The 14,930-nt window shown below is 34.4% G+C and overlaps 1 protein-coding gene across 3 annotated transcripts in view; it reads left to right on the top strand.

Annotated features, from left to right (window-relative positions):
• The window catches only part of LOC111502229 (uncharacterized oxidoreductase YjmC), a 39,370-nt gene extending 25,056 nt beyond the window's left edge, over positions 1 to 14,314 (top strand). For all 3 annotated transcript variants that reach the window (XM_074178108.1, XM_074178107.1, XM_074178109.1), the window contains 3 exons: positions 5,273 to 5,459; positions 12,070 to 12,227; positions 13,964 to 14,314. In XM_074178108.1, the coding sequence (XP_074034209.1) occupies positions 5,273 to 5,459; positions 12,070 to 12,227; positions 13,964 to 14,125 (507 nt within the window). In that variant the 3' untranslated portion in view covers positions 14,126 to 14,314. The remainder of the gene's footprint in view (positions 1 to 5,272; positions 5,460 to 12,069; positions 12,228 to 13,963) is intronic.
• The last annotated feature ends 616 nt before the right edge of the window (positions 14,315 to 14,930 follow it).

The following is a 14,930-nucleotide window of genomic DNA, read 5'->3' as shown; positions in this document are numbered from 1 at the left end:
GTCTTTTATATTGATAAATAAAACCTGGTTCAGGAGAGTTCACAGTTCGATTTACTATAAATTACAACAACTTCAATATCCAAAAATTTGATGGCCGAAACTACAGTTGTGGAAATATCAGATGGAAATCATATTTTAAGCTGAAGGTCTGTCAACCGTATTCAGCGAATAAACTGAATGCCCCGCCAAAAATCTGAATTCCTGTTATAAAAGAATGGAAAGGAAAGAATGCACGAGCTATGCTTCTGATATCAGTTTTAATCGAATTTGACATACGAAACATTCGAAACAGCTCCAGCAAAGTGGTGAAAATTAAAATTAATCTATAAATTTGTGATATATGGAGAGACTGTGTACAAAAGGTACTCTGCAGTAGCTGACACTGAATATTTATAGTCGTTCGATATGACTTCATAAGAATGCTTCTGGTCATATCAGCTACACTGTAGATGCAAATTCGACAATTTGACATTAAAAGTGCTTTTCTGAATGGAAATGTAGGTGAAAAAATGTTTATGCTTCAATCAGAAGGTTTTCACTCTGGAAATAATTCATTACTTTACTCATATAAACTGAACAAGAGTCTACATGGTCTGAATTAGTCTTCTTTTTGTTGGAACTCAGAATTTGTGATGTTCCTGACATCATTTAATTTCAAATACTTCCCGTCCCGGCATGTTCCCATCCTGTGCCGTCCTGTTGCAATATGCAGACGCCATTACACGGACATCTCAACGGCAAAATACTACACAACTTAAGTTCTAAGTGGCCATGGATCTTCTAAGGCATAGATGAGAAAGATTGGTGCTAGACAAAGACACACGTTCAAATTGTGCGCCTTTTTTAAGACTTTATCGCCATCTGAGCAAAATTTGGAGCGAACTTTTGGACATTCGACTACCTCAACATTTTTAATCATACATGCAAAATCATTTGAGATTTTTCTAATGTGAAATCAAACACATACCTCTACTGAAACACTCAGTGGGAGTTTATATTATGTATAGTAAAATTGTTTATAAACAATCAACTGACCTAGTATATTCTAAATCGCTTCAGTTATTATGGCATATTCAACCCAAAGAAAAGTAGGTAATTAGACGTTTGCTAGGTAAGCGTCTATGAATCAAATCGTGTAATTTTGGCAATACAATTATAGTTCAGTGTCAACTGAAACTTTTTTTATTTTTATCGACATATTAGAAGAAACTGAATCCATATTCCATCGATGCCAGTGATGTAATCATATCAATTCTAATACCTAGAACATCCAGACGTTTCTTTTTTTTCTAGTGCAAAGTCTCTAATAACGCAAAAATTAACTTAACCAGGCATAGTAATTTTTAGAATTATTGTAAGGATAATTGACATTTTCACAGATTCACCTTGCACAATTATTTGAGCAACTTGAAAATGTTTATGGTTTTGAACTGTTTCTGAATCAGTTGTAAACTATTTGAAACCTCTCTTGGTTTTCTACGAATGTATATAGAAAAAGGTGTTATGGAGAGTGTTTTTATTTGATTCGAAATTGGTAGATAATGTCCTATGCGAGCGAAGTTGGTTATCAATATACTGTTGTGCTATTGTCCCTCTTCCCCCAATGAACCGCATTTGAATTACACCTGCAGATATATTTTCATTTAGTTGGCGGAATAATCCGAGAGCGAGCAAAGCGGTAGTGAAATTAATAAGTGTAATAAATACAAAGTTCAAGTGTTCAGTTGCAATAGTTCAAGAAATTAGTGACGACTAACGAATCTTCTAGAGAGATATAACAGAAAAAGTTGAACAAGTGAAAGGTAATATTGAACAATTCTGAAGTGGAGTTGAAGGAGTTCAAGAAGAAGCGCAGACTCTCGGTAGCTGAGTGGAAGCAGCTGAAAGAAATGGACAAGAAATTGAATGGTCAAGAAAATACATTGAAAGACCAACTCGAGCGTACCCACGTCGCTAATCAGCCTTTATCTTTTGAGCATAGTATACCAATAATAACCAGAACAGCCCTACCAGCAAGACCTTCACAAGATAAAACACTGAGGTCTTCAATATTCTATGCTTAGTCATCAAGGATATACCGCAGATAATGATTAAACAGAATGGGAAAGGATCACTGCACTAGTGCTGAGACTCCATAGAGTAGCAAGAATATTTATCAAAGAGTCGTTGAAACTCTAGATGTGCATAGCAATAGTAGGAGTAAGTCTACCAGAAGCAACTCAGTAGAAGACAGCAACAACCGCAGGAGATTTCGAAGGAGTATGGGACTGATATTGACCGACTAATTAATTTGACGTATCCTCAAGCCTGAATGTAGTGCAGACATTCTTCGGCGGTTTAAAGGCCATAGGGAAGAAGCAAGTCATGATATGAGAATTATCAATTTTAAAGAAGGTCGAGCTGCAGAAAGAGTATAGAAATTATTCGGGAAATAGTTCGAGAAGGGGGAAAGTGATGGGGAATTAATAAAATAAGTGCGATAATTACAAAGTGAAATTGAAGTACAATATTCGGTTGAATATAGTATGTGTATTTCCAGATGAATGTATTGAATTTGCACAAGCGCTCCACTTTGTTTATTATTGAGAAACCACCGTAGACGTAATACTAGTGATAGCGCGGATAGTTCATGACAATACTCTTTGATTAATGCATGAGAGTGATCAAAATATTACAAAAACTCTCTTCCGAAACAAATATCTCTGTAATAATCTCCCTTCAAGTTCAATTTCTTTCAAATAGAGGGATCTAAATGAAATTACAATGTAGTAAGTGAATAATTTACAATAACCTAATGTTCAATCTGTTGGGATAATTTTAGGTTTCAATTAAATTTTACACGGTGGGCCAAATTGGACACTTTTAAAAGGAAACTCCTGTTTTCAAAATAGAGAGATGAAAACTGATGGTAGAATTTTATGATAAACTCAATGATGAAAACCGCATATCGATATCTATCATCGTTTCTGAGTTACAGCATGTTTTTCAAAAATATGTCTTGTTGAAAATATATTTTTTGAGCTCCATCAGTGGTCATTCATCAACGAGGTTTTCAATATTTTGCCTTCAATTTCTGAATATCTCTGAGATGTAAAAGTGAATGGGCTAATAATTTTACTCCTGAAAACACCTGCCCACACAACTTTGAACGACGCGGCGATAAAACAGAAAGAATTTGTTCAGTAGTAGCTGTCAAATGTTGAGGAAGCTTTTCACACCAGTAATTAAAACGCATAGTTTCACTAAGCTGATATTTACTACTAATAAATGGAACTTCAACAACAATAATAATAATAATGATAAAGAATGAACAATAAAATATATTTCTTCAGCGAAGGTGTAAATGTCTACCAGCTTCACCTACACACAGTCGACACCTTTTCTGAACGTTTTTTGTCGAATTAATCAGTTCAATAGGAGTGAGAGGCGCAAAACTTTGCATATCTAGAATTGGCCGGCAAATTAAAAATAAGATGTTTCAACCTTCTATAGAGGTGAAAGTCCATAGGCGTTATGTCGGTGACCTGGCCGGCCAACGGTTGGATCCTTGGTTGGCTATCAAATTATTACCAAAATTTGAAGCCAAAAAATTGGTGACAATCGCAGTGTTGTGAGACGAAGCCTCGTCTTATTGAAAATATATTTTTCTGAGCTCTATTAGTGGCAATCCATCAACAAGGTGTTCAATATTTTGCCTTAAATTTTTTAAATATCTCTGAGATGTGAGAGTGTCATTATAAATGAACGGGCTAATAATTCTACCCCTGAAAACACTTGCCCACACACTAAATCCAAACCTTTCTTGACTTCTCTGCTTCACAATAGAATTATGATTTTGTTGTGCTCAAGTAAAAGAATTGTAGCAGTTGAAAATGCCGACAGTGCTCACATAACACATTAGCTTCATCTGTCCAAATACAATTTAACGAAAAATCACGCACTCGGTTAAAACTTTCCGGAAACCACTGGCAAAAAGCCATGCGGCGCGGCGTTCAAAATATCCTGTGGTCTGAGTTGAAGAACTCTTCGGGTCCTGTATGGTTTGAATTTGTGTTTTTTCAAAATCCTCCAAACGTAAGTTCTTGGTAGACCTGTTGATATTTTCAAATTTCGTGTTGACGGGATTATTTTCAACAGATCCTAAAACGACTATTTGTTCCAACTCCTTATCCCTATTTGATTCATATAATTTTGGCATTTTCTTTCGGATTTGACCATTAATTACGTTGTGTCGCAATCTTGCATAAATATCTCTAAGGGGGTATCTTCTCTTTAGATACCTCTCATGATACAAATTGCTTGCTGCTTCTGCATTTTCCTCGGTTTGTATGAAACAGACTATCATATCCTATATTTCATAATTCTCCTCATACTTTATTGCGAATTTGTTTGAAAATTGAACAGAAACCACTAATTGTGGAACGTCTTGACTGCTCAAATCAAAATTTGACAGCTACCAGTAAAGACTTGCATTGTTTTATCACCGCATCGTCCAAAGCCTACTTGGTCGAAGTGTATACGTTCAAGTTTAAATGAAAAAACTACATTTTTGGGAAGGTTATTTTAAGCTCTATTGAAATATGTAAGAATACTCTGGGTGTTTCATTAAAAAAATAGTTTTCCATCAATAACAATTGATAACTCATTTGAAAAAAAAAGTTTTTCTACACCATTGAATTCTACGTACAAAAGTGCTTTGGAATGTTTTCATAGAAACAAGAAATTTTTGTCAGGGAAAAAGTTACAGTAACTTTTCAAAAATGCAGATTTTTGAAAAACATACTGTAACTCAGAAACGATGATAGGTATCGATATGTGGTTTTCACCATCTATCCAATTTGAAAACAGGAGTTTCCCTTTGAAAGTGTCCAATTTGACCCACTTTGTACACCAAACATTTGTAATGGGAAATGAAATGGATGTCAAAACGCTTTCTTAATCATGATACCAGTTTCCAGCCGTGTTAAAAATTCGTTTTCTCGTATAAAGTATGCTCAGAAGTGGTTAAATTATTGTATTATCATATACTCGATTAACTTTTTATCCTCAGTCGAATATAAATTTTCGATTCTTTTCACTGATCACTTATAGCTGTCGGTACACCGGTTCTCTCCATGTTGATTTTTGTTTTCTATTAATTTTTCATAATAATACTATTTTAACCAATTCCTTGTTGAAATATTGTCGTCAATTCCTTTCAAAAAAACCAATTCTGAAACGAAACTGTACAAAACTCAATTGCGTATTTTACTGTCTTTATTACGAACGATAGATCGAGATGTATCGAAGAAGAAAAGAAAAAATCCCAGAGGGATGGGCTTTGAATGAACAAGGCAAGATGGAAACAGACCCAGAAGTTGCAGTCAAAGCCAAGAGACTCATGCCCTTAGGACACACTGCGAGCCATAAAGGAGTTGGACTAGCGTTAATTGTGGAAGTTTGCAGCGGTTTGTTATCAGGTGAGTCATTATGAAATAACAGGTAGTAGATAGAATATTCGAAAAAAGTATCTCCGAAGTCTTTTCCCCTAATAAATTCTGAAAGGAATACCAAAAAAAATATTCGACTTTATATACCATGCGTCTCATATCCATTGTTACTTCAATGCCATTTGTTCAATGAGATGGGTAACATTTTCTTCACATTGTTTAAAAATGATAAACATTTTATTTAATCGAAAATACTAGATTTTTTTTAATGAATCCCTCTATAAATTGTTACAGATAAAGATTCCAAATATTAAGTAAACTTGACCTTGGGGCAAAAATACTAATCTTCAAGGAAAAAAAGTTTCACTTCTCATTCTTATCAAGCAGAAGTTTTGTTTATCTTTTCCTGAGCAAGTGTTTTAGCTCAACACATTTGTGGATTCTACAAACCAAAATAGAAACAAGAAACAAGATAGAACATACCCACTGTCTATTTGTAATATACCTCGGTTTTCACAATCTAATCTTATATGGCCATCCATCATCTACGGTAAGGATCCTCAACAAAAGGTCATGCGAATTCGACCGAATTCTCCTTACCAGGTCTTTTCATTTCCATCCTGAATTTTTCTCATTCTACCACCGGCAGCCTACAACAGAAATTATCCTGTAATATCATCATTGTTGGAAAGGTGATATTTATACCACTCCAGGAGCAGGCTATCTATAGAAATTAGTGCTACTGTTTGGCTGAACCACTTAGGAAGAACCTATGTCGTATTGCTGGCAGAACGACTTGGCTATTCATACACTCCATGACAACTAAGACCTCCCCTCATATATTAGTACCAGACATAGAACCCAGGAACCAAACTGAATCTATCACAGTCGATGAAGGGTACAACTTGGATGCCGAAGAGGAAACCGTGATAAATTCACAAGTTCGCAAGCAACCAAGGTTACCTACCTCATCACTGTAAACCAAAAGTATACTTCTGGGCCACAAGCTTGTAGTTCTCAGTTGAAAATTCTTTTACCCGGCATCCCTCTCCGATGAGCTCCGGCTTCAAGAATGTAACACCCTTTTTTACTAAGATCGAGACGTGTTACAGAAGTCCAAATTGATGGCCGAATCATTCTCAAGTCACTCAAGTCCCTCTATTCGTTTTCATTGGGTACAAAAATTATTGTTTACATCAATCCTCCTTCCGATCTGGATGATTTGAAAATTAATATATGCTGGGCACAGTTCATATAAGTTAAAAGCTATCTGTTCAAGAAAGCTATACCTCAATTTTACACATGTGCCCATTTAAATGGGTGTCATTCCAAATAATATTGGTAATGTCCAAAATCCTACGTCAACCCAGTGCATTCCATTTAAACGAGCCACCCTGAATAACTTTTGGTACAATGATTTGCGGGAAAAATGAAAAAACACGTCAACCATATTATACACGGGGACACATTTTGACATATTCACATCCCCAGAGCATGTCACCAATTTTTTTCAAATCGATCACCCTGAATTGTTTCGCATTATCAGATGCTCCATGATGAGCAGATTCCAACAAAGTATAAAACATATGGTCTGAAGCTTATGGTTCGGGAGCTACAAATTATTTGAGTTGAAAACGATCCACCCTGAATAACTTTTGGAACAATGATTTGCGGGAGAAATGAAAAAACACATCAACTAAAGTATACAGGGGGACACATTTTGACATATTTCCCAATCTTTCCCAATCGCACCCCCAGAGCTTGTCACCATTTTTTTTAATAGATCAATTGTTTTGCATTATCAGATGTTCCATGATGAACAGATTTCAACAAAGTAGAATACATTATGGTCTGAGGCTCATAGTTTGGAAGCTAAAAATTATTTGAGTTGAAATTGAGCCACCCTGAATGAACTTCTCTTCATTTTGTATTTGTCTCATTCTACAATAACGATTACCAACCAGGTGAAGTTACAATTGGCGTTTCTATTTTTGTGAATTCTTGAGAAGCAATAGTTTATACGCTTCGAGAACGGATTGAACTAGTGAGTTTGTACTACCAGAATGGAAATTGTGCTAGAGCTGCTGTCCGTATGTTCAATGATAATCATCCAGGAAGAAATGTACGACACAAATATGTTTTGGAATTATTGAACAAATTTATGGAAAGTGGATCTGTTGACAGTAAAAAGCATAACCGTTCAGGAGTTGTCAACGATGAAGCTATTTATACTGCAGTTTTAGGGCACGACGTTGGACTAATGGAAAATTTGCAATCTCTTACTAAGTTATCTCGATAATCAGGATTCAGTCGTACAAATGTTTTCAGGATCCTTCATAAGTACAAACTTCATCCATATAAGATTAGACTAGCTCATGAATTGAACGAAGATTATTTCGATAGACATATCGAATTTTGTTAAAGTATCACTGAACGGATCAACTTGCACCAAAATTTCTTGTATAAAATTTGTTTTTCGGATGAATGTCCGTTTAGTTTGAATGGAGAGGTGAATCGGCAAAATTGTCGATATTGGAGAGATACAAATCCTCATTTATACCATCAAGTTCATGCCCAACGACCTCAAAAACAGAATGTTTGGGCAGGAATTCCAGCTGACCACATCATAGGACCTTTTTTCATCGATGATAATTTGACTATTGATAAATATTTGGATATATGTTGGAGAATAGAATAATACCATGCATCAATAGGGCAATTGAGGATATAAATTTATTCGAAAACGAAATAGTTTTTCAGCAGGATGGTGCACCTCCTTATTATGCAGCTCCAGTGCGGCAATTTTTGGATGATCATTTTCCTGGTCGCTGGATTTGCAGAAGAGGTCCTACAGAATAACCATCAACGTCTCCAGATCTCACTCCTGTAGATTTCTTTCTACGGGATCATTTGAAGTCTAAAGTGTATGAGATAGAATCAACAACATTAGAAGATTTGAGAGAGAATATCATGAGGCATTGCAGAGAAATAACTCCCGAAATTTTCAACCATGTGAGGGCGGCAATGGAAGCTCGTTTGTATCATTATATGAGGGAAAGTACTTCTGAACTACGAACTATTTGCAATTCAGAAGAGAACCTTGTTCTACTATTGTTACGATTGTCATCAGACATTCAAAGGTGTGTCCAAAATTTGAAGATAAATTGAAAACCTCAAGTAAGTTACTATACTCAAAGCTGAAATTTATAAGTCAAAAGATGAATAAGGAACTTTTCAAATAGTGATAACATCATAAATGAGATTCATGAATGCCAAAAAAGCCAAATAATTTATTGATCTTTAATCCACCTGAATTATCCACTACATCCTAAGATATCAACCAAGTAAAATCACTATTATCTGGAGTTGATGACGGTTCGATGACGAAAATGATAAACAAATTCTACGTTTTGGGAAAAAGAACAAAAACAGTCATCGACCAATTGAAGTTGTTCTTTCTTCTGCTCGTGAGGTGCATGAAATCTTAAGAAACAAAATTAAATTAGGCCGTGCAAGCAAAGTATTTTTTCAACATGATCAAATTCTCTGCTAGAAAAAGCAACTGGAATCAGTGACAAATGAGCTTATAGTGCGTCAACAGACAGGCGAGCGGAATTTGTCCAATAAATACTCCAACAATATCTACACCGAAAATCATTAAAAAACTAAAACCGGGCGACCGTTCGCTTTATTACCAAAGTGTTAGAGGTCTAAGAACTAAACTGACTGAACTCAGCTTGAATGTTAGCAGTTGTTCTTACAATATCATTTTCACTGAAACCTGTCTAACACCTGAATTTACGGATGCAAAACTGGGGCTTCTTGGCTACATTGTTTATGGAACCGACCGCTTTGTTGAATCCAGTGTCTTCAGCAGGGGTGTGGGTGTATCAATAGATATTAAGAAATCACTTCCCGCTCATCTATTCAGTCTGATCCTCCATTCAAACAATTGTGTTCACTTCAATAACAAATCTATCACCAAAATCTTCACCTACTTTATATCAATCTTACTCTGATCAGCTAATCTCAATAAGCGAGCAATATGCTAGTGCAAAACTTTATTGCTCCATTGCTTCTCCTCCAACTTCATCCATTAAATCTGAGACTGATTCTAACGATATCCAACATCTGTGCTTTCCTCAATCTTTTTCAGTCCAGCGAGATAATAAACGATAGAGAAGTTACTCTTGATCTTTTCTTATCACCACTAGATATTACAGTACTGAAGACTGTCGAAATTATTATTCCAGAAGATTCCTATCATCCTCCGCTTGAATGTAATTTGCCGCACGAAATTGCTAATGAATATTCATCTGGTGGAGAGTATTACTATGACTTCCTTTTCTCTGACAATGCAGCAATACGTTCGTCGCTCGGAACAATCGATTGGGGTGGTGCACTACACGGAAAAAGGCTTTCTGATATGGTTTCTATATTTTATGATATTGTTCATTCCATCATAAACCGCTTCGTTCTGCAAAAAAAATCTGTGTGAAGAGATTTTAATGCAGCATTTAGTAATTTAAGATCTAGATGTAAATTTTTAGCAAGACAGTGTTACGCAGATTACATTCAACGCACCGAATATTATATTATTAATAATGTTAAATCCTTTTGGAAATTTATAAACAGCAAATATTAAAATAACACTATACCTAATACAATGACTCTTCGTGATCGCACTGTTGCCAAAGGGGACGATATTGTCAACCTTTTTGCTAACCGATTTCCTTCAATCTATACAAATCAATTTTTCCATCCTTATAATACCCATATTTCATCCATGGTTAACGTGTCCAATTATCACATTGAAATATCAAAAATCAATGCAAAGCTGTCTGAACTTAATATCAACAAAAGCCCTAGTCCTGATGGAATTCCCCCCTACTTTTCTTAAATCATTCAACTTTATTTTATCTCTTTTACTTTTCTATATATATTTAATAATGTTACGCCAGTATATAAATTCAGCTAAAAATCTGACGTAATTATCGTTCCATTTCTATTTTTAACGTAATCCCTAAAGTTTTCGAGAGAATCATCACTGATTTCCTTTCCTACGATTGCTTCCCAATTATAGGAACCCAACAATTCGAGTTTACATCCAAAAAGTCAGCTGAACTAGGTCTAATTACATATGTTGATTTTTTGTCGGATGCTCTGGAAAAGAGTTCATAAGTTGACTCTGTGAAAATTGATTTTTTCAAAGCTTTCGATAAAGTTACTCATAAGCTCTTGATTCATAAACTTTGTTTATATGGTGTCAATGTTCTAGTATTGCCATGGCTCAAGAGCTATATTAAGGAAATAACGCAAATTATTCTCATACCATCGCAGTTACATCGGGTGTTCCACAAGGATCACACTTTGGACCACTGTTGTTTAATCTTTTCATTAACTATCTAATTCGCTGCTTCAACCAAAGTGAAGTTTTGATATTTGCTTATGATTCAAAATATTGCAAAGTAATTTAAATCAGGCCGAAGTATTGATTCTCGAAAATGATATTTATTGCCTATCTAACTGGTGTACGCAAAATGGTATGTGGTTGAACGCATCCAAATGTCATATTCTTCACTTTCATCGAACACATCAGCCAATCACTTTCGATTATAGGGTAAATACTCCGACCTTATATCTGCCTCGGAAACCAAAGATTTAGATATGATCCTAGACTACACACTTAGCTGTAAATCAAACATTTCCCTTGTAATTCAGAAATCTATGAAGATGCTTGGCTTTATAAAAAGAGCAAATGGCGATGTTACTAACAATGTGTTGCTTGCTCTCAAAAAATAGATAAGTTCATATTGTAATTTTTTTTAATTGATCTATATGTTACCTAACTATTTTGTAACTATTATTCTTATACGAAGGATGTAAACTCTCACGACCGGAGATAACTGTATGAACGCTATTTTCCGGGTTTTCTGGCCGTGGTCTGCAGGTTTTTATGCCAGACGATTCGTCTACTGCTGTGGTAGACATTTTCAACGGTTCGCAATACCCGAACTGGTGCTCTGGTTCTTGGTCCAACGTATTAACTACTATTTCTGTACTGGGCGCTCTATTTATATCGATATCAATTGGTAAGACAGGTATTACAATTAAGAACGATATAAATAGAGCGTCCAGTATAGAAAGAGTAGTTAATGCCTTGGATAGAACAGGAACAAGAACCAGAGCACTAGCTCGGGTATTGCGACCGTTATCACATCGCCTTTGAAAATGTCTACCGCAGCAGTAGAAGAAACGTCATGCATAAAAACCTGTAAACCACGGTCAGAAAACTCGGAAAATAGCCTTCATGATTTACTTTCAATCCACTACACTGCATCGACTACTTTATAGCACTGTAATACTTTTATTTGAATTCGGCCTGCCCGTGTATATTTAAATAAACAAATGTACTAAACTCACTCTAAATCATTGGTCATTAAGTGATTGAAATTATATATACAGCATAAATCAGGTAGAATTTAGGCAGTATGAACACAGCTGGGGAAGCTATTATATAGCGGTTTCGTAAACTTTTCAGATGAATTATCACAATAAAGTGTTTCTTGAATACGTTAAAAATATTCATCAAGTAGAGGCCAATTCCATCACATATTTTAATTCTATTTTTAATTCATAGACTCGAAATACGGACCAAATATTCGAACATGGGGACAATTACCAGCAGCACAAGCAGACTTGGGACATGGTTTTATTGCTATCAACCCAAAGAACTTTGCCCCAGGCTTTGAACATCGCTTAAGTGACCTTCTAAATTCGATAAGGAAAATGGAACCGGTAAATATTGAATTGAAACTGACATTCTCCAAATGATTATTTTTGAATTAAATTTGAATATAGTACTTAAATTACCCCAATGCATGTGAAGTTACTGAAAGTACAGCTTTTAGCTGCCCCAATCGCCTAAAACAAACAAATTTGGGAACAAAATTCAGCCGGATCCAACTGCATACAAACGTTGAGGTTGATAAAAACACTGGTTCAAAATAAAATTTGTCAATATCAAGTTCGTACGTGAATTTTTCCATCAGAAGTAAACCAAATAATAGAAATTTTAATTTCATACCTTGAGATTTTATATCTCTAACCAATTATATGGTCATAACGATTGAACGTCATACTGAATGCGTTGCACACTATATTTTTTCTACGACTTCCGAACTTTAATTTGCCTGCCTATGATAATCATTGAACGATAATGTACACATTTTCTTGCCTTATGATGATGATGATTTACTTCAAATTCAATTTGTACTATTAGATGGCAACTGAAATCTCAGTACTACTATTAAAATTTCATGTGAGGTATTGTTTGTTGTTCACAGAGTTTTCAATATATCATTTCCCTTTGGCTGATCAGTTTCAACCCCTGTGCTGACGAATCTGTTCCAGATTCAATCAAAGGAAACTACTAATAACTTGTCAATTTCACTTCATTACATCTCACAATTTGTTTAGAATATCTGCCAGATTGGTGATTGATGAGCAAATATTTCTGTTGTTTGATTTTTAGAGCATGGAGTCATATAATTTTTTTTCATAAATAAAATGTTGGGTGGTGTTCAATTTTTTGTTTTTTTTTGTTACTTTGGTTTTGATGACCCGATTGAAACTGATTTCCAATCGAGTATTTCAACCATTTCTAACAGTGTGAACCAGAATTGATGTGCCAATAGGTATGACAGACTAGAAATTTTTGAAATCATGGGGTTAGGTTGGTGAGACATTAATTTCGAGTATATTTTAGTTTTTGAAAAACCAGTTAGCCTCTCTGTATCATCCCAAAGGTCGAAATATGAATATTTTTCTGTAATGTAATTCATCTGTGATGACACCATTTTTTTATTAATGCTACGTTTACTCCAAATAAATGATTATTTTCATTACTTGCTTACCTACAATCTCTCAGTCTTTTCAATTTTCATGTTGCCTTCCACCAGTTCGCAACCACTTGTTTTAAAGTGATTATGTTTCTCTCTTTATCATAGATCGAATTTTCATTCCAATTTCTTCATGAGTTATATTCATTCTTGGAGACATTTTGATTTTTTCTTGGAATATTGAAAACAGTGTTTTCTTATAGTTTTCAACATAAAAAGTATTATTCAAACTTTCAGTCTATGAAAACCATTCCAGAGATCGAGACTATAGGTGATGTAGCTTGTAGCACTATTGTTGACAAATCAATTCAATCTTATTCAGCTGATTATATAAATATCGATGGATTGAAAAAACTAGCTTTATACCTTTGAATGTATGAAAGTTCCTCACTCTAAACATTTCGTAACAATATGTATATATCAATTCAACATTGAACTTTTTCATTTAATTTCTCAACGTTTTATAGTTCTCATTGAAATAAGCTTTTTTCGAAGAAGAATATGGGTTTACGATAAATAAAAAATAATGAAGATATGGAAAGTAAACAACTTAATAATATAAATATAGCAAAATGTTCGAAATTTAATGATTTAATATTATACTACCAATAATTCACTTTTGTTTCATTTTAGGCTGACCCAAAGCATCCCGTTATGGTTCCAGGAGACTACGAACACAGTGTTATGAAAAAAATTGATGAACAAGGAGGTATAATTTATCCCAAAACCCTGTTAGATGTAATCGACAAATTAGTGAAAGAATTAGGTGTTGAACCTATAAAATTTAGGTCATGAAAACATGAAACTGTCCTTTGATAATAATGAAGAATTTTCGATTAAAATTTATACTGTTTTTTACAGAATATACATATATTCAGTGTCGTATACTAATAAATATAAAACGTTTCAGGCTCTGTACAAAGGAAAACAATCATAAATCCATAAATAAATATAGTGAAACATTGATTTACATGAAAATTACAACGATAATCTATTTTATTTTTCCCTCTTTCTTTCCCTTTTACTTGATGTTTCGTCAAGTAAGAATTAAAGTAACATGAATTCGTTCATTAAAGTAAAATGATTTTAATTCTAAAAAGTACTTTGGGTTAACAATCGACCATTTTCCATTATTTTGAAACATTCAACAGAGAATAAGAAACAGAGAATAAGATATTGATCAAATTTGTGTGTTTCACTTTGTCATATATTTTTTGCATGGTCACTAACTTTTGAAACGGAAATACCTGATTTTTATTGAAAATTTGTCTACTTGATCATCAAGAAAAATAATTGATGATAGTGTTGAGAAAAATTCAATATAAAATATATCCAACTGCAAATAATTGAAAACAGTTCTCAGTGCAGATTTTGGTCTGCCAAATATATCAAATTCTGAGAAGATACCATACCGTTAGTGATGAAAGTCACCTCATCACTGAATAATATATTTTTCAAGAAATTACTGTCATTCAGGTAATTGCCTTGTGCCCACAAACTGAATTCCATTCTTCTTTGTTCGTCTCCACTGTGTAAATTTTGAAGAAATTTAGATTATGCCTTTTCAAGCATCTCCAAATTTTACTTCAGTCTATATTGA

The sequence above is a fragment of the Leptinotarsa decemlineata genome, unplaced genomic scaffold (assembly GCF_025532065.1).
Source record: "Leptinotarsa decemlineata unplaced genomic scaffold, Ldec_3_MD MMD2_tig00003348_RagTag_RagTag, whole genome shotgun sequence".
NCBI classification, from domain to species: Eukaryota; Metazoa; Arthropoda; class Insecta; order Coleoptera; family Chrysomelidae; genus Leptinotarsa; species Leptinotarsa decemlineata.
Note: the sequence above shows the minus strand (reverse complement) of the source record. Positions and strands in the feature narration are given on the sequence as shown.